The sequence below is a fragment of the Erinaceus europaeus genome, chromosome 5 (genome assembly GCF_950295315.1).
Source record: "Erinaceus europaeus chromosome 5, mEriEur2.1, whole genome shotgun sequence".
Lineage (NCBI taxonomy): Eukaryota > Metazoa > Chordata > Mammalia > Eulipotyphla > Erinaceidae > Erinaceus > Erinaceus europaeus.
Window position 1 is genome coordinate 46,136,872 of NC_080166.1, and position 23,557 is coordinate 46,160,428.

Consider the following 23,557-nt stretch of genomic DNA (forward strand, 5'->3'; position numbering starts at 1 on the left):
CCACTGCGCTATCTTCCTAGTCCTTTCATTGTTTTTGTGTTATTTAAAATATCACAGGTGGGGATTCGACTTCCGGAGGCGGAGCTACGAGCAGCAGATTGCTTTCTCTCCTGTCCTCTCCTCTCCTGGATCAACTAGGAATACCAAAGGAGACCACCCGGACCGAAACAAGACAGGACTAGAATGACCACAGAAACCCAGTAAATCACCCGTGAGTACAAACACGCGTGGCTGGTGACAGAGAGGAGAGAGGGGCCTAAGGAGAGATTAAGTGACTGCTAACAGTTCGACAGTTTGTCAGTGGAGACACCACCTCCAGTCTGCTCCACCAACAAGGGGACAGCTGAAGGGAGGAAAGGACTCCCCAGAGACTCACCAAGTACAACTCTGAGTCTCCATTGCTACTACCCTCAGAATCTGGAGCAGCAACAGGGAGGGACACCAGGGCACAGAGATCTAACCGGGAAACTCAGGAGAAGACCTATACCTCGGTGGCATAGCTGAAGGGCTGTGAAAGTCTCTTTGCATAACCACTGGATTATCTCTGCCACACCCTGCTTTATCTCTTGGTCAGGAGTCATTGATTAAGCCAAGAAGCCTATTGATAGTTTAAAAGCCCTCAGGCTACCATAGCCTACAGGGGAAAAAAAAAAGGCTTTTACACCACTGAACTCCAACTCAGGGATTGAAAAAACTGTTAACTTATATAAAATGGTTAAAACAACAAGAAAAAATAATGGAGACTCGAACCAGGACAAGAGTCCAGCTAAAAGTCCTCCAGAGGGCGAAGCACAAAACAACGAGTTCAACATCCAAACATTAGCTAAGGAAATAATAACAGGAGTGAGTAAAGAATTTGAAAAAATTGTAATCAGAACTGCAGGAACAACAAATGAGAATATGGAAGAAAATTCTAATAATCGCATGGTTATTAGAGAGCTGAAAGCTGAAATTGCTGAGCTAAGAAGGCAACTAGCTGAACAAGCTAAAACAGTATCAGAGCAGGGCAACAAAATAGATGAACTCCAGAAAGCAGTAGAGGGCAGAGAGAATAGAATCAATGAGGCTGAAGACAGAATTAGCAAGATTGAGGATGAATTAGAGACAACTAAAAAAGAAGTAAGAGATCTCAAAAAGAGATTAAGAGATGCTGAAAACAACAACAGAGTCCTATGGGATGACTTCAAAAGAAACAATATACGCATTATTGGCTTACCAGAGGAAGAAAGACAAGGGGAGGAAGAAAGCGTTCTCCGGCCATAATAGCTGAAAATTTCTCTAGTCTAGACAACACCAAAGACATAAAGATTCAAGAAGCCCAGAGGGTCCCAAACAAAATTAACCCAGACCTAAAGACACCAAGACATGTCATACTTAGATTGGAAAGGAATAAGGATAAAGAAAGGATCCTGAAGGCTGCAAGAGAAAAACAAAGAGTCACCTACAAAGGAAAACCCATAAGATTAGCAGCAGACTTCTCCATACAAAGACTACAGGCCAGAAGAGAATGGCAAGATATCTATCGAGTGCTCAATGAGAAAGGCTTTCAGCCAAGAATACTATATCCTGCTAGATTGTCATTCAGACTAGATGGAAGCATCAAAACCTTCTCAGACAAGCAACAGTTGAAGGAAGCAACCATCACCAAGCCTGCCTTGAAAGAAGTTCTGAAAGGTTTCCTATAAACAACCAGACCACCACAAATAGAACATATATCAAAACACTCTAAAACTCTACAAGAATGGCGTTAAAATATCTTCAATCTTTGATATCAATAAATGTGAATGGCCTGAATTCACATATTAAAAGACACAGAGTAGGAAGATGGATCAGAAAACACAACCCAACAATATGTTGTCTACAGGAAACTCACCTAACGCAACAAGACAAACACAGACTTAAAGTGAAAGGATGGAAAACTATCATTCAAGCCAATGGCCCACAAAAAAGGGCAGGAACAGCTATTCTCATATCTGACATGATAGACTTTAAAATAGATAAGATTAAAAAAGATAGGAATGGACACTACTTAATGCTCAGAGGATCAGTCAATCAAGAGGACTTAACAATTATTAATATCTATGCACCCAATGAGAAGCCATCTAAATACATCAAACATCTACTGAAAGAGCTACAGCAATATATTAACAGTAACACAATCATAGTAGGGGACTTCAACACCCCACTCTCTCAACTTGACAGATCATCCAGGAAGAAAATCAGTAAAGACATAAGGGAGCTAAATGAAGAGATAGATAAACTAGAACTATTGGACATTTTCAGAGTCATTCATCCCAAGAAACTGGAATACACATTTTACTCAAATCAACATGCATCATTCTCAAGGATAGACCATATGTTAGGCCACAAAGACAGCATCAGCCTATTCAAGAGCACTGAAATCATCCCAAGCATCTTCTCAGACCACAGTGGAATTAAACTAACACTTAACAATCAACAAAAGATTAGTAACAGTACCAAAATGTGGAAGCTCAACAGTACACTTCTTAACAACTTCTGGGTCAAAGAGGAAATCAAGGAAGAAATCAAAATGTTTCGAGAGTTCAATGAAAATGAAGACACAAGCTATCAAAATATTTGGGACACAGCTAAAGCAGTCCTAAGAGGGAAGTTCATAGCTATACAAGCACACATTAGGAAACAAGAAAAGGCACAAATAAACAGCCTGATTGCACATCTTAAAGACCTAGAAGAAGAACAACAAAGGAACCCTAAAGCAACCAGAAGGACAGAAATTACTAAAGTTAGGGCAGAAATAAATAACATTGAGAATAGGAAAACCATACAAAAGATCAATGAAAGTAAATGTTGGTTCTTCGAAAGAGTAAACAAAATCGACAAACCTTTAGCCAGACTTACAAAACAAAAAAGGGAGAAGACCCAAATAAATCGGATAGTAAATGAAAGAGGAGATATCACAACAGACACTGCAGAAATTCAACATATCATGCGAGGCTACTATGAACAACTATATGCCACCAAGTTAGAGAACCTGGAAGAAATGAATGATTTCCTAGATACCTACCAACTTCCAAAACTAAGTAAAGAGGAAGTGGATAACATGAACAGGCCCATCACAGCTAATGAAATTGAAACAGTTATCAAAAATCTTCCCAAAAATAAAAGTCCTGGACCAGATGGTTTTACAAATGAATTCTACAAAACTTTCAAAGAAGAACTAATACCTCTACTTTTAAAAGTCTTCCAGAAGATTGAAGACACTGGAATACTCCCTGCCAGCTTCTATGAAGCCAACATCACCCTGATACCAAAAGCAGACAGGGACACAACCAAAAAAGAAAACTACAGACCAATATCTCTGATGAACATAGATGCGAAAATATTGAACAAAATTCTAGCCAACCGGATACAGCAGTATATCAAAAAAATTGTTCATCATGACCAAGTGGGGTTTATCCAAGGCATGCAAGGTTGGTTTAATATACGTAAATCAATCAATGTGATCCACCACATCAACAAAAGCAAGACCAAAAACCACATGGTCATATCAATAGATGCAGAGAAAGCCTTTGACAAAATACAACATCCCTTTATGATCAAAACACTACAAAAAATAGGAATAGATGGAAAATTCCTGAAGATAGTGGAGTCTATATATAGCAAACCTACAGCCAACATCATACTCAATGGTGAAAAACTGGAAGCATTTCCCCTCAGATCAGGTACTAGACAGGGCTGCCCACTATCACCATTACTATTCAACATAGTGTTGGAAGTTCTTGCCATAGCAATCAGGCAGGAGCAAGGAATTAAAGGAATACAGATTGGAAAAGAAGAAGTCAAACTCTCCTTATTTGCAGATGACATGATAGTATACATGGAAAAACCTAAGGAATCTAGCAAGAAGCTTTTGGAAATCATCAGGCAATACAGTAATGTCTCAGGTTATAAAATTAACATTCAAAAGTCAGTGGCATTCCTCTATGCAAACACTAAGTTAGAAGAAATTGAAATCCAGAAATCAGTTCCTTTTTCTATAGCAACAAAAACAATAAAATATCTAGGAATAAACCTAACCAAAGAAGTGAAAGACTTGTATACTGAAAATTATGAGTCACTACTCAAAGAAATTGAAAAAGACACAAAGAAATGGAAAGATATTCCATGCTCATGGGTTGGAAGAATTAACATAATCAAAATGAATATATTACCCAGAGCCATCTACAAATTTAATGCTATCCCCATCAAGATCCCAAGCACATTTTTTAGGAGAATAGAACAAATGCTACAAATGTTTATCTGGAACCAGAAAAGACCTAGAATTGCCAAAACAATCTTGAGAAAAAAGAACAGAACCGGAGGCATCACACTGCCAGATCTCAAACTATATTATAGGGCCATTGTCATCAAAACTGCTTGGTACTGGAACATGAACAGACACACTGACCAGTGGAATAGAATTGAGAGCCCAGAAATGAGGCCCCACACCTATGGACATCTAATCTTTGACAAAGGGGCCCAGACTATTACATGGGGAAAGCAGAGTCTCTTCAACAAATGGTGTTGGAAACAATGGGTTGAAACATGCAGAAGAATGAAGCTGAATCACTGTATTTCACCAAATACAAAAGTAAATTCCAAGTGGATCAAGGACTTGGATGTTAGACCACAAACTATCAGATACTTAGAGGAAAATATTGGCAGAGCTTTTTTCCGCATAAATTTTAAAGACATTTTCAATGAAACGAATCCAATTACAAGGAAGACTAAGGCAAGTATAAACCTATGGGACTACATCAAATTAAAAAGCTTCTTCACAGCAAAAGAAACCACTACCCAAATCAAGAGACCCCTCACAGAATGGGAGAAGATCTTTACATGCCATACATCAGATAAGAGTTTAATAACCAACATATATAAAGAGCTTACCAGACTCAACAACAAGACAACAAATAACCCCATCCAAAAATGGGGGGAGGAATTGGACAGAATATTCACCACAGAAGAGATCCAAAAGGCTGAGAAACACATGAAAAAATGCTCCAAGTCTCTCATTGTCAGAGAAATGCAAATCAAGACAACAATGAGATATCACTTCACTCCTGTGAGAATGTCACACATCAGAAAAGGTAACAGCAGCAAATGCTGGAGAGGGTGTGGGGTCAAAGGAACCCTCCTGCACTGCTGGTGGGAATGTCAATTGGTCCAACCTCTGTGGAGAACAGTCTGGAGAACTCTCAGAAGGCTAGAAATGGACCTACCCTATGACCCTGCAATTCCCCTCCTGGGGATATATCCTAAGGAACCCAACACATCCATCCAAAAAGATCTGTGTACACATATGTTCTTGGCAGCACAATTTGTAATAGCCAAAACCTGGAAGCAACCCAGGTGTCCAACAACAGATGAGTGGCTGAGCAAGTTGTGGTATATATACACAATGGAATACTACTCAGCTGTAAAAAATGGTGACTTCACCGTTTTCAGCCGATCTTGGATGGACCTTGAAAAAATCATGTTGAGTGAAATAAGTCAGAAACAGAAGGATGAATATGGGATGATCTCACTCTCAGGCCGAAGTTGAAAAACAAGAGTAGAAAAGAAAACACAAGTCGAACCTGAAATGGAATTGGAGTATTACACCAAAGTAAAAGACTCTGGGGTGGGTGGGTGGGGAGAATACAGGTCCATGAAAAATGATGAATGAAATAGTGGGGGTTGTATTGCTAAATGGGAATCTGGGGAATGTTATGCATGTAAAAAAAAAAAAAGAAGTAGAAACGCAAAGCAGAAATTTACTGAGTTTGGAGTATGGCACCAAAGTGAGAAAGCAGAAGTATACTAGAGTTTGCAGTGAGTACCTCCCTAATACTTCCTCTCCACTTTTCCAAGCTTTGGGTCCATGATTGCTCAACAATTTGTATGGCTTTGTATGTTAACTCTCTTTTCAGTCACCAGGTTCCAGGTGTCATCAGGATGCCGGCCAGACTTCCCTGGATTGAAGACACCACCAATGTGTCCTGGAGCTCAGCTTCCCCAGAGACCCATCCTACTAGGGAAAGAGATAGGCAGACTGGGAGTATGGACCGACCAGTCAACGCCCATGTTCAGCGAGGAAGCAATTACAGAAGCCAGACCTTCTACCTTCTGCAACCCTCAATGACCCTGGGTCCATGCTCCCAGAGGGATAGAGAATGGGAAAGCTATCGGGGGAGGGGGTGGGATATGGAGATTGGGCGGTGGGAATTGTGTGGAGTTGTACCCCTCCTACCCTATGGTTTTGTTAATTAATCCTTTCTTTAATAAAAAAATAAAAATAAAAATAAAATATCACAGGCATATGCCTCTTGTGTAATCATAATATACATGTGTTCTGACTTGAAAGAAAATTAATCATGCCAAGTTAAATAATATATAAAGAATTACTTTTTTATTATTTATTTATTCCCTTTTGTTGCCCTTGTTGTTTTATTATTATAGTTATTATTGTTGTCATTGTTGTTGGATAGGACAGAGAGAAATGGAGAGAGGAGGGGTAAGACAGAGAGAGGGAGAGAAAGATAGACACCTGCAGACCTGCTTCACCTCTTGTGAAGCAACTCTCCTGCAGGTGGGGAGCCGGGGCTTGAACTGGGATCCTTACTCCGGTCCTTGTGCTTTGCGCCACTGCGCTACAGCCTGACTCCCAAGAATTACTTTCAACAACAAAAAAGTAAGCAACTCATTTAGAAAATGGACAAAGAACTTAGACATTTCTCTAGGGAAGGGCTATAAAATAGCTCTGGAATAATTTAGAAGACAAGCATCAAAGAGATGTTCCACAACACTACCCATTAGAAAAATGCCAATCACACCATGATGCCAACCGGACTTCCCTGGGTAGACGACCCCACTAATGTGTCCGGGAGCCCCACTTCCCCAGAGCCTTGCCCCACTAGGGAAAGAAAGAGACAGGCTAGGAATATGAATCAACCTGCCAATGCCCATGTTCAGCGGGGAAGCAATTACAGAAGCCAGACCTTCCATCTTCTGCATCCCACAATGACCCTGGGTCCATCCTCCCAGAGGGTTATGGAATAGGAAAGCTATCAGGGGAGGGGATGGGATATGGAGTTCTGGTGGTGGGAATTGTGTGGAGTTGTGCCCCTCTTATCCTATGGTTTTGTCACTGTTTCCTTTTCATAAATAAATTTTTTTAAATGCCAATCACATCCACAGAAAGCAACTATTTCATACCTATTAGATTTTTAAAAATCTAATTGTTCAGGCCATATTGAATTTGGAATCCTTAGAATGAAATAGAAGACCATACCTCACCATAAACAAAAGTTAACTCAAAGTGGACTAAATATTTGTATATTAGACCAGAAACCATAAAATACATAGGAAAAAACATAGAATGCTACATAACATTTGTTATGGAAAAATGTCAGAGACTCGATATCAATGGCAAGGAAAACAAAGGCAGAAATAAACCAACGAGGCTACTACATCAAATAAATGTTTCTATACAGCAAAAGGAACCGTCACCAAAGCAAAAGACAACTTACAGAATGGGAGAAGATATTTAATGTCATACATCAGAAAATGGCTAGTGGGTGGGAGAAATAACATAATAGTTATGAAAACCGTCTCTATTGTCTGAGGCTCTGAGGTCACAGGTTCAATTCCCCACGCTGCCATAAGCCAGAGCTGAGCAGGACTTTGATGATGATGATGAGCAGGACTTTGATGATGATGATGATGATGATGATAATACATTTTAAAATGAAAGAAAGTGGCTAGTAACCAAAATATATAAAGAGTTCCCAAAACTCAGTAAAAGGGACATTAGCATTATTGTCACCACTTTCCAATCTTTAAAATAAATAATGTATACAATTCTCCAAGAAATATTCTGACAAAATATATATTTGGTTGTCTGAAAATTCATGATGTATTTTTCTTTTCTTTTTAAAAAATATTTATTTATTCCCTTTTGTTGCCCTTGTTGCTTTTATTTTGTTGTAGTTATTATTGTTGTTGTTATTGATGTTGTCATAGAAACAGAGAGAAATGGGGGAGGGGAAGACAGGGGCAGAGAAAGATAGATACCTGCAGTGACCATCCCCTGCAGGTGGGGAGTTGGGGGTTCAAACCCGGATCCTTAACGCTGGTCCTTGCACTTCACGCCACTTGCACTTAACCTGCTGCTCTACTGCCTGACTCCCATGATGTATTTTTCTATGCAAAAACACATCATGACTTTTCTGACAACCCAATATCCAAATAAAGGACAATTATTGTCTATAAGATAGCCTTTATTACAACTATCAGACAAGTCAATGCAAAAAAAAAAATTGAGATTAGCTTAGACCACACTAAAAAACTTAGATCTATTTCCTTCCAAACTTAAGGTTGGACTCTGTAAATCTCATACTGACTTGGATATAAATAACATTCAAGGCCTTTACAATTGGGAGAAAGTTTAAGCTTGTAAGGCACAGAAGAGACTACAAAAACTGGAAAAGGGCAAGAGACTGGCTGATTTAATGATAGTCATTTTGGGCAATAGCAGGCCACATCATTACCTGGGGTCCTTGTCAGGGAACGAATTCCTCCACAGTCACTATGGGCTTAGACCCCTAAGGGATCCATCTCTTTGCTTTCACTGGTCACTCCATTGGAAATGCTTTTATTAACCCTTTGGTGGTCCTTTCCAGGACCTTACGCTCATTACAACCTAGTAATCATATGGGCTGGCCCACTTTCCAAAGGGAAACTGGGTCATCCTACTCCGCCACTCATGGAGCTTGTAGTGTGTGCAACTTAGGATGTTCCTAACAGTGAAGATGGACAGTGAGCTTGGATTGATAGGGACCCAGAAGTTATACAGGTTCTTGTTAGCCCTAGGTCTGATTGCTGTCATAAACAGTTAATTGTACTTATACATTTTTTTTTTCAAGCTTAGGAGTCACTCTGTCCTAACTTAGCTCTCAAGTTGACACTGTTCTCCCAGACAATATTTTAGTATGTTAGCCTTCAAGCTCAAGGGAAAGTTAATAAAGTCCTGGGCTTCTAGGATCATACCTAAAGTAGACATCCTCACTTCTTTCCATCCTAGGGTCCCTACTTTGAAAAAATATTTAATACTGTCAATTTTCCCTCCTTTTTCTAAATTAATTTATTAATGATAAAGATAGGAGGAGAGGAAGAAAGAACAAGACATCACTCTGGTACATGTGCTTCTGGGGATTGAACTCAGGACCTCATGTTTGAGAGTCTAATGCTTTAGCCACTGCACCACATCCCGAACCACTTTTTTTCCCTTTTTTTAATTAGTGATTTAATATTGGTTTACAAAATTATAAGATAATAGAGGTACAAGTCCATACCTCTCCCACCACAGGGTTCTGTGTTCCCATCCCCTCTATTGGAAACTGCAGTAGTTCTCCCAAGGTCACAGATATGGGTTGACTATTATATATATATTTGCTTGTTTTTTTTTTTCTATGGCCCTGCCTTCTCTTCCTTTCTAAATCACACCTACACTTATTATTGCTTCTGAGTGTCCTTCCATTTATTCCTTTTCTCTCTTAGGGTCCTGATGGCATCGGGTGGGGTTCATGTGGATTCGATCCGGGTGCCCCCCTCCTTGGCCACTGGCTCAGGGATGAGCAGCCCCTGGGGGTCACAGGGTGGCTCTGGTGACGAGGGTGTAGTGCACGGAGAGACTCACACACACCCAGTCAGCTCCAGTAGAAGCCTCTGAGGGTCAACTCTTTCACTGAGTGGTATAAGCAAGCAGATATACCCATAGTCCAGAGAGACAGTTGAGGTAATCATCAACCCAAACACGTACATAGTTACATCTTGACCTACAAAGTATTTGATCACAACTGGAAAGTTATCCTATAAGGCTTGGTCATGAGGTCACAATGCATTTTCCTCTGAGGGTAAATTACAGGCACTTCAGGGCAGGGGGGAAGGGAGCATTTGAGTAAAATCAGGATATTTGCAGTGGGTTTCAAGTCAGCCATACACAGTAATTCATGGTCTTTGTTTTAAGGGCATGGAGTAGCATGTACAGAAAGGTGCCCTGTCCAGGGAAGCCCATCCACCATAAGTTCATGAGGTCAGGAGGAACCTGGCTAACTTCTCCCCCAGGAAAGGGGGTGAATTCAGGGTCAACCCACTCAGACTCTCAGGGAAACAATGGTCTGGACTTCCTAGACAGTCGCCATTCCCCACAGGTTCAGAGCACTATGGTCATCTTCCCCTAATATTTCTCCCCCTTTTGGGATTATGGACCAAAATTCTTTGGGGGGTACAGGAGGTGGGATTTGTGACTTCTGTAATTGCTTCTCTGCTGGACGTGGATACTAGCAGGTAGATACATACTAGGGCCCCTATTTACATTGGCTCTGATCCTATTCCTTGGTTCTTGTTTATTAAACATTTTCTAATGATTTATATCTTACTGCCTTCAGCCACCAAGTTGCAGATGCTACTATGATCCCATCTTGACCTCCCTGGGCAAATGACCTCACCAACATGTCCTGAAATTTCACCTCTCCTGAGTCCTATCCTACTAGGGAAAGACAGAAACAGGCTGGATTGACCAGCAAACATCTATGTCCAGTAGAGAAGCAATTACAGAAGCCAAAACTCTTTCTGCACCCCAAAAAGAACTCTAGTCCATACTCCTAGAGGAGGAAATGTAGGGGAAGGTGACCAGAGGGCTCTGATCTCTAGTTCCCCTGGGTCTCAGAACTGTTGTGATTAGGAACCCTTGTTTTTGCCCCATCATTGAGAGGGAAGAGAATTTGGAGAATACCTAAGGAAGTCAGAGTCATTTCCTTTACCTGAATGGGAAGAAGAGAAAGGAAGCACACCCAGAATTGGTGTGTGAGTGGTTAAAAGAAAATGTAGGTGGGGCTTTTGAAGTAAAAAATAAAAAATGGCCATCAACTTCCACATGCAGTCATCTTTGACCACATGGAGCCACATGATTTTCCAGTGCATGTCTTTTCATTTTTCTGATTAAAAGTTTAAATTACCAGGGCCTAGAAGGTGGCACACTCAGCTGAGTGCATAGCTTACCTGCTGAGTCCTTGCTCCTCACTTGCAGGGGGAATGCTTTATGAGCAGTGAAGCAGGTCTGTTGCTGTCTCTCTTTTTGTCTCCCTCTAACTCCTCCCATTTCTTTTTTTATATGTATTTATTTTCCCTTTTTGTTGCCCTTGTTGTTTTTCATTGTTCAATGCTGATGTCGTCATTGTTAGATAGGACAGAGAGAAATGGAGAGAGGAGGGGAAGACAGAGAAGGACAGAGAAAGATAGACACCTGCAGACCTGCTTCACCATCTGTGAAGCAACCCCCCCTGCAGGTAGGGAGCCGGGGGCTCGAACCAGGATCCTTATGCCGGTCCTTGTGCTTTGTGCCACGTGCACTTAACCTGCTGAGCTACCACCTGACCCCCCCCCCAATTTCTATCTGCCCTATCAAATGCAAAAGGGAAGAAAAAGAAAAGAAAAATAGTTTAAAATATTAGGGAACCCCCTTACACACACACACACACACACACACACACACACACACACACACACACACACCTTTATTCCTTTAACAATGGAATAAAAATCACCCATTTGATTCTTTAAAAAAGTTATGGGGGGGGGGGAGTTGGGCAGTAGCACAGTGGGTTAAGTGCACATGCCGCAAAGTGCAAGGACTAGCATAAGGATCCAGTTCGAGCCCCTAGATCCCTACCTGCAGGGGAGTCACTTCACAAGCGGTGAAGCAGGCCTGCAGGTGTCTATCTTTCTCTACCCTTCTCTGTTTTCCCCTCTTCTCTCCATCTCTCTCTGTCCTATCTAACAATGATAACATCAGTAACAACTACAACAATAATAAAAAACCAATGGCAACAAAAGGGAAAATAAATAGATATAAAAAATTAAAAAATAGTTATGGGATATATACTCAATGGAGTACTACTCATCAGTTAAAAATACTATTCGTATATTGCGACCTTTAGGACAAAATAGATGGCATTGGCTGTGTTTATGCTTAGTGAAGTATGATTGATGAAGTAAGTTAAAAAAGATATGGTATGATTTCACTCATATGTGGAATGTAGAGAACTGAAACACATGAAATACATAGTTAACTCATATATATGACCTTGAGAGAACTATGGTGGTTACCCTTGGAGGGGGGTGTGAGGGCACAGAGCGTTGGTGGTGGGGGTGGTGTAGAATTGTACCCCTATTATTTTATAATATTGTAACCCACTATTAAATCAATAATAAAGACCTAATAAAAGGCAACCCAGCAGTGTTGTACCTGGTTGAGTGTACACGTTACAATGCACAAGGACCTGGGTTTGAGCCTCCACTCTCTACCTGTGGGGAAAAGTTTCACATGTGGTGAAGTGGATCTACAGATGTCTTTCTCTTTCCCTCTCACCTTCCGCTCCTCTCTCAGTCTCTAGAAAGAAAGGGAGAGAGAAAGAAAAGTAAAAAAGGGCTACTGAGAGCAGTGGATTCTTAGTCTTGGCACAGAGCCCCAATAATAACCCTGGTGGCAATAAAAAAATAGTAATAACAACAACAAAACTCAGCTTAAAAAACCCCAATACATTAGAAAATGTGAAAAGGATCGGAATAGATTCTTCATTGAAAAAGATATCCATCCATATGGCAAAAAGACATGAAAAAGTTCCCTAAGTCACAGATTATCAAGAAATGCAAACCAAAATAACAGTGAGATACCACCTCACACCTGTGAGAATGTCATCCATTAAGAAGAACAGAAACAACCAGTGCTGGCATGGATGTGGGGGAGGGGGAGAATCTTTCTACACTAGAGTGGGAATACAAATTAGTCCAAACTCTGTGGAAAACAGTCTGGAGATTTCTCAGAATATTGGCAATGAATCTACCATACAATCCAGCAAATCCTCTCCCAGGGATCTATCCAAAAAACACAAAAGCACATATCCAAAGAGATCTATGCAGACTTATGTTTGTAGTAGAACTATTTGTAAACAGCCAAAATGTAAAAGACCACCCAAATAAATGTCCAATAACAGATAAGTATTTAGAAAGTTGTGGTACATGTACGGAATGGAATACTCATCTGTAAGAAATGATGACATCTTCTCTTTTGCTCCATCTTGGATGGAATTTGAAAGAAGCATGTTAAGTGAGGGAAGGACATATGCTGGATGACCTCACTCATACATGGTGACTAGTAGACAAAGTAAAGAAAAATAGAGTCACACTTAGACTAGCTCTAGTCTTTTACAGCAGATCAAGACCCCTAAAGTGGGTCTCTCTGTCCTATCCAACAACAACGATATCAATAACCACAACAATGTTCAACAGCAAGGGCAACAAAAGGGAAACTAAATTAATTAGTTAATTAATTTAAAATACAGGTTATTCCTTGAGAAATGTTATGCATGTACAAACTATTGTATTTACTGTTGACTGTAAAACATTAATTCCCCAGTAAAGAAATTAAAAAAAAAAACCAGGCTATTCCCATCTTGATGGGTACAGTAGAGCTTACAGGATGTAGCATTGCAGTAGTTAGTTAAAAAATCATGTAATTTCTTTTTAAAAATACATTTTATTGAGCTAACATTGATTTATAACATCACAAATATCTCATGTGCACAACATAATTTGATACTTATATATACCACATCCAAATCACCACTGGTAGTCTAGTTTGTATTTATCACACAACTGGGGTAAAAATAGTTCAGTTTCTGAAAATAAAGCTGCAAATTCTGGCATACACTAAGTATTTTCAATCTGAGTTTTGGAAATTTGTGTCCTGCTTGCTACTGGATAAGGTCTGAATCCCTTTGACTGTGACACACCAGGCTAACTGGAATTGTCTTTTCTTTCTTTCTTTTTAATTTATTTTATAGATTTTATTTATTTATTAATGAGAAAGATAGGAGGAGAGAGAAAGCACTAGACATCACTCTGGTACATGCTGCTGGGGATGGAACTCAGGAGCTCATGCTACTGTTTAGTCTACCCAACTTGACAAAACTTGCCATCTTAACAGTTAAATGTCATTGAGTAGCAGTCGGACGGTAGCGCAGCCAGTTAAGTGCATGTGGTGCAAAGCACAAGGACTGGCATAAGGATCTTGGCTCCCCACCTGTAGGGGCGTCGCTTCACAGGTGGTGAAGCAGGTCAGCTGGTGTCTATCTTTCTCTCCTCCTCTGTCTTCCCCTCCTCTCTCCATTTTTCTTTGTCCTATCCAACATCAATAACAACAACAATAATAACTACAACAATAAAAAAATGTCATTGAGTATCTGTCAAGTATCTGGTTTTAGTTTTGTATCTGAGCCTTTGATAAGCAATGATTCTTGCTCTAAGAAACAGGTTATGGGATTTTGTGTTATACCATGATTCCTAGGGAGGCACATGTATTCGAATCACCTATATCATCAATATTTCCAAGATTTCAAGAGTGTGGGAGAAATAGAAATAAAAATGTGCTGCTCATCTCAAAGATGCATAAATTCGAAAACCCGTAAGACTGAGCCTTGTGGTGAAGAACTCAGGGAAACAATTGTGGAAATTAAGCAGAGCAGAGATCAGGTGAGATGGCAACCTCACAAAGTGGTGACAGGTTTTGAAATCACATATATTTGGGTTTGAATTATAACTTTACTCCTCTGCAAATGCTGTGAACTTAAAGCAAATTACTAATTTAAAAAATTCCCTTTGTTAATTCTTGTAGGGCCAGCTTGGCGGTAATGAATTCCTTTAACTGGTGTTTGTCTGGAAAACTGTTCATCAGTCCTTCAAACTGAAGTGATAACCTAGAAGGATAGACCGGTTTGCCCAGTGTACCACCACCTGGTTCCTAGATGTTAGAGTTTCTAACAGTAGAAATCAGAACACAACCTAATGAGGTTTCTTTATATATGACTATTTGGTTTTCTATTATTTCTATTTTGGTGTTTGTTTTACTTTTAAGTTTTATTTATCTATGCATGTAGGAGAGAGTCTCATGTGAGATAAAGAGAGAGAAGTTAGAGCATCACTCTGCTACATGTGGTGCTGGGAATTGAAGCAAAAGTCTCAGGCATACAAGTCTAACAGTTTATTAGTCTAGTCATTTCTCCAGCTGCTTTTTCAAAGATCTAATCTTTGCTCTCTGACAATTAAATTATTATGTACTTTGGGATCAGGATTTATCTAATTTGGTGAATCTGAGGGTCTATCATGTTTGTTCAGTTTGGGGAAATTCCTGTTTACTATTTCTTTAAATATTTTTTTTCCATTTCTCTTTCTATTTTTTTCCTCCAGGGTTATCAATAGGGCTCAATGCAGGCACTATGAAAGGTTTTATTTTATTTTATTTTATTGGATAGGACAGAGAGAATTTGAGAGAGGAGGGGGAGACAGAGAGGGAGAGGGAAAGATAGACACCTGAAGACCTGCTTCACCACCTGTGAAGTGTCCCTCCTGTAGGGGGAGGAGGGGAGCGGGGGTGGGGGGCTTGGACCCAAATCCTTGCACGGGTCCTTTGCTGGGTACTCATGTGGGCATAGCCAGGTGCACCACCGCCCACCCCCCTCTGCTTCTCTTTTCTCCTGGCATATCTATGTAAATGGTTATCCTTTTGATGTTGCTTAACAACTCTCTTGTATTTTCTTCATTTGTTTTAGTTCTTTTCCTTGATGTTGGGCGTTCTTTCTTCTGTTTTCCTGGATTTTCTTGATGGTTTCCTCTAGTCTGTTCTCCAGTTTATCACTTTGATCATTAAGGTTTGTCTCTCTGCTAGTAGACCAATCCCCTGTGTTGTATATTTAAAATGAACTACTATATTCTTCATCTCTCTCTGAGTTCTATTATGACTTCTCTCATAACAGAACTTCTCTCATAATTTCTCTGACTTTGTCGACATTTTCTTCTATTCGATCTCTCATTTCAGCAAACACCCTTAGACCATACTTTTGACTTCCTCTTTAGGAGGGTTACATATTTGTGTTGAATTTGAAGTTTGCATCCCGCTGCTGAGTCTTAATCATGCAGGCAATTTCCTCTGTCTTCTCATGTATTTAATATTCCATGAGGACAGAGGCCTAGAAAGAGGGTTTGAACCTAGATTATCAACTAGACACTCAGGGTTGCTAGTTGCTCTTTATGAGGGTTCAGTTCTTATACTCCAGCTAAGGCCTTAGTATATGCAGCGGAATCTGGGCCTGGCAAGGAAGATTTTGGCAGGCTGTGAGTCAAGAAACTATTTCACAGTTTACTGGCAAACTTTAGCAGGTAGTCAAGGGAGAACTGCCACTGCAACTCAGCCTCTCCATCTTCACAGCTTCCAATTTCCAATTTGGCATTGCTGTCAACTTGTAAGAATATGATTAGAGTGCTGAAATCAACACAGCCTCTCCACCCCTCTACTAGCCAGATCAGAGACCTGTGCTTTATATATCTCTTTCATGTGCCCATGGTTGGCTTTTTATTTGTTTTTATATTAGACAAATATAGACACATTCATCTAATCAACAAATATTTGTGAAGCGTAATCATACTATATACTGGGATATGAAAAATGGAGTTTGAAAAAAAAACTCAAGTGAAACAAAAAGTAGAATGATCCCAGTAGCGCAGAAAGGGAACCATGAAAAGCTGTTGTTCAATTGGGTACAGGGTGTCAGTTTGGCAAGAATTTTTTCTGGAAAATTGTTGCACAAGGAGCTGGGTGGTGGTGCACCTGGTTGAGCGCACATGTTACAATGTGCAAGGACCCAGGTTCAAGTCCCTGGTCCCCACCTGCAGGGGGAAAGCTTCCTGATTGGTGAAGCAGGGCTGCAGGTGTCTCTCTGTCCCTCCCCTCTCTCTCTCCCCCTTCCCTTTCTATTTCTAGCCATCTCTATTCAATAAATAAAGAGAATAAAAATAAATAAATAAAATAGTGCTTAGGTAGTGCAGCAGGTTAAGCACACATGACGCAAAGCGCAAGGACCGGCATAAGGATCCCGGTTTGAGCCCTTGGCTCACCACCTGCAGGGGAGTCACTTCACAGGTGGTGAAGCAGGTCTGCAGGTGTCTCTCTCTCTTTCCCCCTCTCTGTCTTCCCCTCCTCTCTCCATTTCTCTCTGTCCTATCTAACAACGACAACATCAATAACAACAGCAACAAAAAACAAGGGCAACAACAATAACAACAACGGTGCTTAAAAAAAACAGCTTTAAAAAAAACAAAATCTTTAAAAAAATTGTTACACAATAATGTGAATGCATTTTATTTTATTTTTAAATTTTTTATATGTATTTCTTTTCCCTTTTATTGCCCTTGTTGTTTTTTATTGTTGTTGTAGTTATTATTGTTGTTATTGATGTCATCCTTGTTAGGTGGGACAGAGAGAAATGGAGAGAGGAGGGGAAGAAAGAGAGGGGGAGAGAAAGAGAGACTCCTGTAGACCGGCTTCACCACCTGTGAAGAAACTTCCCTGCAGGTGGGGACCCGGGGGCTCGAATCAGGATCTTTATGCCGGTCATTGGGCTTAACCCGCTGCACTACAGGCTGACTCCCTTTATTTTATTTTATTTTATTTTATTTTATTTTATTTTATTTTATTTTATTTTATTTTATTTTATTTTTGTGGACACATTTTAATGAGCTCAAAAAGCATTTGCTTGACACTAAGACAGGGTTAATGTTTTGTGTCCTTGGTCTAAAGATTCATGTATGTATGTATGTATGTATGTGTGTGTGTGTGTAGAGAGAGAGAACCAGAGCCTCACTCCATCATATGCAATCCCAGGAAATGATTCTGGTCTGGCATGCTGCCAGTGAGCCACCTACTCTGTCCATATTTTTTCCTTCCTTCCTTCCATTTTTTTTTTTTTTCAGATAGAGAGAGGCCACAGCATAGAAGCTTCCTTCAGTGCAGTGTTGGGGACTTGACCCAAACCTGCCCTGCACACAAGGCAAAGCAGCATACTGTCCACCTGAGCTATTTAGCCAACCTGATACTTTTTCTTTTTAATTTTAAATATATTACTAAACCTGATACTTTTTCTTTATCATATTTAAATAAAAAAGTGTGTAAAGGGTGGCCAGCCGGTGGTGACCTTGGTAGAGCAAAGGTGTGGCAATGCACAAGGACCTGAATCAGGCCCCTGATTCCCAACCGCAGGAGGGGAAGCTTCATGCACAGGGAAGCAGTGTTGCAGGTGTCTCTTTCTCTAGCTCCTTCTGAACCCTCTCAATGTATCTGTCTCTATAAAAGAAATAAAATAGTTTTTAAACTTTGAAAAATAAAAAAAACAAAAAATAGGACTATTGTTTGGGAGATAATAAATTAACAAGAGAACTGCTAGGCAGGAAAAAGTACTTATGATGATGGGAGTGACTGAAAGGATACTTAAAAAATAAAACTAATATGAAAGAAATATCCAATTTATGTATCTAGGTATCTACTGACTGACTTGATTCTACTCAGTTATACACTATCCCATACAAAAAATACTATTCTCTTATTCTCTAAGATATGGGATCAATTAAAGAGTTTAAAAACCAGTACTTAATTTTTTATTTGTTGTACTGAAAACAAATGTACACAAATATGAGTATAACTGTTGTATGCAGATATTGTATATACATATATATTATTCATGTATATACATATTTGTATGTCTATGTATGTGTACCTATGTGTACATGCCATTAGACAGAGCTATGCCAAGTTGTTAGACAAGCATTCTGGTAATAAGATGTAATGTTATGTGAATTTTAGTTTTATACCTTTCAGTATTGTTTGGATTACTTAAATTGTAAGAATACAGTATTTTTCATAGGAAATAAAGATTTTGTAAAAACTAAAAAGTTTGGAGTCTGGCGGTAGCTCTGTGGGTTAAGCCCAGTTGGCGCAAAGCGTAAGGACCAGCATGAGGATCCCGGGTTCAAGCCCCCGGCTCCCTACCTGCAGGGAAGTCACTTCACAGGTGGTGAAGCAGGTCTGCAGGTGTCTGTATTTCTCTCCCCCTCTCCGTCTTCCCCTCCTCTCTCCACTTCTCTCTGTCCTATCTAACAACGACGACGACACCAATAACAAGGATAAAAGAAATTTTTTAAAGGTAGGTTCACTGTGGAACTGAGTTCCTTCCTGGCAGCCGGCTGCAGCGATCTATGGGCCATTGACGCTGAGGAGGATGCCTCCCAGCTCATCTTTCCCAAAGAGTTTGAAACAACTGAAACACTTCTAAATTCCGAAGTTCACCTGCTCCTGGAGCATCGAAAGCAACAGAATGAGAGTGCAGAGGATGAGCAGGAACTTTCCAAGGTCTTTATAAAGACACTCAACTCTACAGCCCACTTCAGTCCTTTCAAAAACAGAGACACCATTGCCAGTGTCTGTAGCTTGTTGCTCCAGAAAAAGCTTCATAAGGTTGAGTTAGCACGTTTGGCCAACCTTTGGCCAGAGGCTGCTGAGGAGTCCAAGGCTCGGATCCCAAGCTTGGAGGGGCGGTTTGAAGATGAGGAGCTATGGCAGATTCTTAATAATATTCAGACTAAGTGCAGCTCCCAGTATTAATCTTCAGACATCTCTGTGCTGCTGAAGGAGCCGCAAGCCCAGGACGACACCAGCAATGTTTGGACTCATTTGCACAGAAACTCTATTTTTTAAAAAGTATTTTATTTATGGGAGTCGGGCGGTAGCGCAGTGGATTAAGCACACGTGGTGCAAAGCACAAGGACCAGCATAAGAATCCCGGTTCAAGCCCGGGCTCCCCACCTGCAGGGGAGTCGCTTCACAAGCGACTTTCTTTCTCTCCCCATCTCTGTCTTCCCCTCCTCTCTCCATTTCTCTCCGTCCTTTCCAACAACGATGACATCAAGAACAACAATAATAACTACAACAATAAAACAAGGGCAACAAAAAGGAAAATAAATATTTAAAAATATTTTATTTATTATTGGATAGAGACAGAGAAATTGAAAGAGGAGGAGGAGATAGGGAGAGAGACAGAGAGACACCTATAGCCCTGCTTCACCACTTGTGAAGCTTTCCCTCTGCAGGTAGGGGCCAGGGGCTTGAATCTGGGTCCTTGTGCACTGTAATGCGAGCACTTAACCAGGTACGCCACCACCTGGCCCCAACACAGAAACTCTATTGTAGAATATACTCAGTTTCTTTTGGCTATAAAACCACAGCTGGGTCTTGGTTTAGGTAGCTATTTCAAACTTGAGTGAAAGACAACCATGTCCTGGTAACTATGGGGAAGACTGAGGCCTCGTGACATGCTTCTGGGAAAGGCTGGTGGTGTGATCTGCTACACACTTCACTATCTTCTCCCATAGTTTTTTGGTCTCTCTGTTATTTTTATGTAATAGGACATACGAAACTGGTGTAGAAACAGATCTCATCTACGTGCAAAAGAAAGAAATCAGTAGTAAAAAAAAAACAAACTAAAAAGTATAACACCCCATAATATAGTAGAGTTCTGCTGTATGAGCATATATCTGCAGCAAAGTAAACGCTGGATAAATATTGGTTGCAATATTTTTGTTTGTTACTGGTTCTGTTTGTTACTGGTGTGATAGGTCCTGCTCTAAATATTTTAGTTGTTTAGGTCATGCCACCTTCCAGAAACCAAGTTACAGATGTTACCATGACTCCCTCTTGATTTCCCTGGGCAGGCGACCTCACTAATGTGTCCTAGATCTTGCAGCTCCAGAGCCCTGCCCCACTAGGGAAAGATAGAAACAAGCAGGGAGTCTGGATCGATCTGTCCACATCCATGTTCAGCGGAGAAGCAGTTATAGAAGCCAGAACTCCTACCTGCTGCACCTCAAAAACAGCCTTGATTCATACTTCCAGCAAGGGAGAAGTGATACAACAAAGATAAGAGGGCTCTGAACTCCAGCTCCAACACCCAGAGAGAGAGAAGGAAAAGGAGAGGGACATATGGAAGTATGGGACATATGTTGTCATGAGTGTCTTGGAGAGGAAGAGAGGATTAAATCAGGGGGAAAAAAGGGGGCAACTATGCATAAATGTGGACATATAGTTGTAGAGATGATGGTTGGCCCATGTCTACAACCTTAGGGGAACTGTGGTGGATTGCAGTGGGGAGACTGAAGATTCAGAACTCTGGTGGTGGGAGTGGTGTGGATTTAAACTCCCATTGGCATACATACAATTTTGTAAAATCAAAAAAAAAAAAAAAAAAAGACAAAGAGCAAAAAAAAAAAGTATATGAAAGCTTCCAATGGAGGGGGTGGGATACAGAACTCTGGTGGCCCCTCTTATCCTGTGGATCATCATTAATAATAATAATTTTAAAAATATTTTAATCATATATTCTTCTTAGTCCTTGCATATACTTCAGATATTGTGAGATAGATTATGCCAAAGATCACAGACTTCTTAATTAAGAATACTATATATATATATATATATATATATATATATATATATATAATTTATTTATTTTTGCCACAAGGGTTATCATTGGGACTTGGTGCCTGCATTACTCCAAAGGTCAGGGTGGCTTTATTATTTTTTTTAACAGAGGTTGTGAAGTGTACAGTGAGAGAGAGAGAAGCAGAGAGAAGGAGAGACACTTGCAGCGCTGCTCTATCACCTGTGGAGCTTCCCCTCTGCAGGCAAGGCTAAGAGCTTAAATCTGGGTCCTCGTGCATGGTGACGTGTGTGCTTTAACAGGTACATCACCACCCAGCCTCAAGGAGCCAATATATATATATTTAAATATTTATTTATTTATTCCCTTTGTTGCCCTTGTTTTTTATTGTTGTAGTTATTGTTGTCTTCGTTGTTGGATAGGACAGAGAGAAATGGAGAGAGGAGGGGAAGACAGAGAGGGGGAGATAAAGATAGACACCTGCAGACCTACTTCACCGCTTGTGAAGCGTCTTCCCTGCAGGTGGGAAGTTGGGGGCTCGAACTGGGATCCTTACGTCGGTCCTTGTGCTTTGCGCCACCTGCGCTTAACCCGCTGCGCCGCACAACTCCCGGAGCCAATATTTTATAGACAAGCGTCTTCTAGTCCCTTTAGCACAGACAATTATTCATAACGCTCTCACTGTTCTCCAGTTATATCTACACTGATACATGTTGCTTTAGTTCACTCATCCCAACTGCAATGTGTAATTGTTCATTATTCATATACACCCCACTGCACTCTTCTGCTGCTGGATATATATGCACACATATATTGTTAATCACTGACTATATCCCATGGATGTTGAGGATCAAACCTAGTATCACATGTATGAAAGAATGTTTTCTGTTAAAGTGCAATTCCTTGATCTACTTCTTTTTTTTTTTACTAGAGCACTGCTCAGCTCTGGCTTATTGGGGAATGAACCTAGGACTTCAGGGCCTCAGGCATGAGAGTCTCTTTGCATAACCATTATGCTATCTCCCTTGCCCTAGAGCTTTAGTTCTAATAGATATTGTGAGATTACCAAGACCCTGAAAGTTGCAGATTTGTCATGCTAATTTTAGAAGTATAATATTTCCCTTTAACCCTTATATTTCTGGTGTATTGAACCCTCTAGTTTCTTTAATTTTACCCCATTTTTCCATACTAGAAATCTCCCTTCTTTAGCAAGAAAAGTTGTAGTGGCTCTTATGAAGTTCTTCATCTCATTATATCTTACTTAAGCTGGACTGTTCTGGAGTTTAAAATAGATTTCACTGCCTACTGGACATAAAGAAATGACACTGAGAAAGAAAGAAAGAAAGAAAGAAAGAAAGAAAGAAAGAAAGAAAGACACACATAGAGGCCCTCGTTGTCATGTCTCCAAACTGTTTTTTTAGATAAACTAAATTTTTCTTGACAATTCTTGCTCACTTAACTAAACATATGTGATCAGAGTTTTAATATTTTTGTTTGGAGAGTTGACTTCATCTGTCTTTCTTCTCACTGCCTACAGCGAGTGGAAAGATCAGAAGCTTTAAGAATAGAAATGGTAACAAACACTCACAACTGTTGTGTTTGGCAACTCTGTCTAGTAGAATCCTTGGACTTGCACCTAAAATGTAATTATGACACTACTGAGTGATGGTACCATTCTATTTTTATAGTGTCTACTTAAGAAGCTCGGCTACACTTTGATGTACTTACAAGTAACTCCCAACAGTTTCCTTGTGTTTGAGGGGAGAAGTAATATCAACAACCCATTGACCTAAGTACTGCTAAAACAATACAATAAACAAACATGAGATCATATTTCCATTTTTACCTAGGACAAGAGGAACATTTAATCCTGAGCAGGGTGAGAAGAGGCAGTGAGGGAAGTAAAATGCATGCTGGTTGAAACTGTTCTGCTTTCTCTTGCCCTTTGCTTTACAAACTCTAAATGGGAAAGAAATAAGGACTTCTTTATCTTGTTTTCCCTTTAAGGGAGACTAACCTATTATGTGCCTTTGAATAAATGCAAAGAAATGCATAGTCTGAAACTGTATTTTCTATTTCTGTCTACTGATGCTTCTGTGAGTTGGTTGTTATCTCAGGGGGTATGGTTTCATACCTCCCTCAAATATGTCAAACATCTCTCCCACCATGGTTGC

General features: G+C 40.1%; 1 protein-coding gene across 1 annotated transcript; it reads left to right on the plus strand.

Moving 5' to 3' along the window:
• The first annotated feature begins 14,418 nt into the window (after window positions 1-14,418).
• LOC103113910 (RNA polymerase II subunit D) lies at window positions 14,419-19,552 on the plus strand. The gene is made up of 5 exons (XM_007523510.2): window positions 14,419-14,595; window positions 14,738-14,750; window positions 15,976-16,038; window positions 16,176-16,233; window positions 19,099-19,552. The coding sequence occupies exons 1-5, from the start codon at window positions 14,419-14,421 to the stop codon at window positions 19,550-19,552; spliced, it is 765 nt and encodes a 254-aa protein (XP_007523572.2).
• The last annotated feature ends 4,005 nt before the right edge of the window (window positions 19,553-23,557 follow it).

Coding starts and splice junctions, on each gene's coding strand:
- LOC103113910 (XM_007523510.2), top strand. CDS start 14,419: ATGTATTCGAATCACCTATATCATCAATATTTCCAAGATTTCAAGAGT. Junction 16,039..16,175: donor GCTGAGTCTTAATCATGCAG/GCAATTTCCTCT, acceptor CTTATACTCCAG/CTAAGGCCTTAGTATATGCA. Junction 16,234..19,098: donor AAGGAAGATTTTGGCAGGCT/GTGAGTCAAGAA, acceptor TTTTAAAGGTAG/GTTCACTGTGGAACTGAGTT.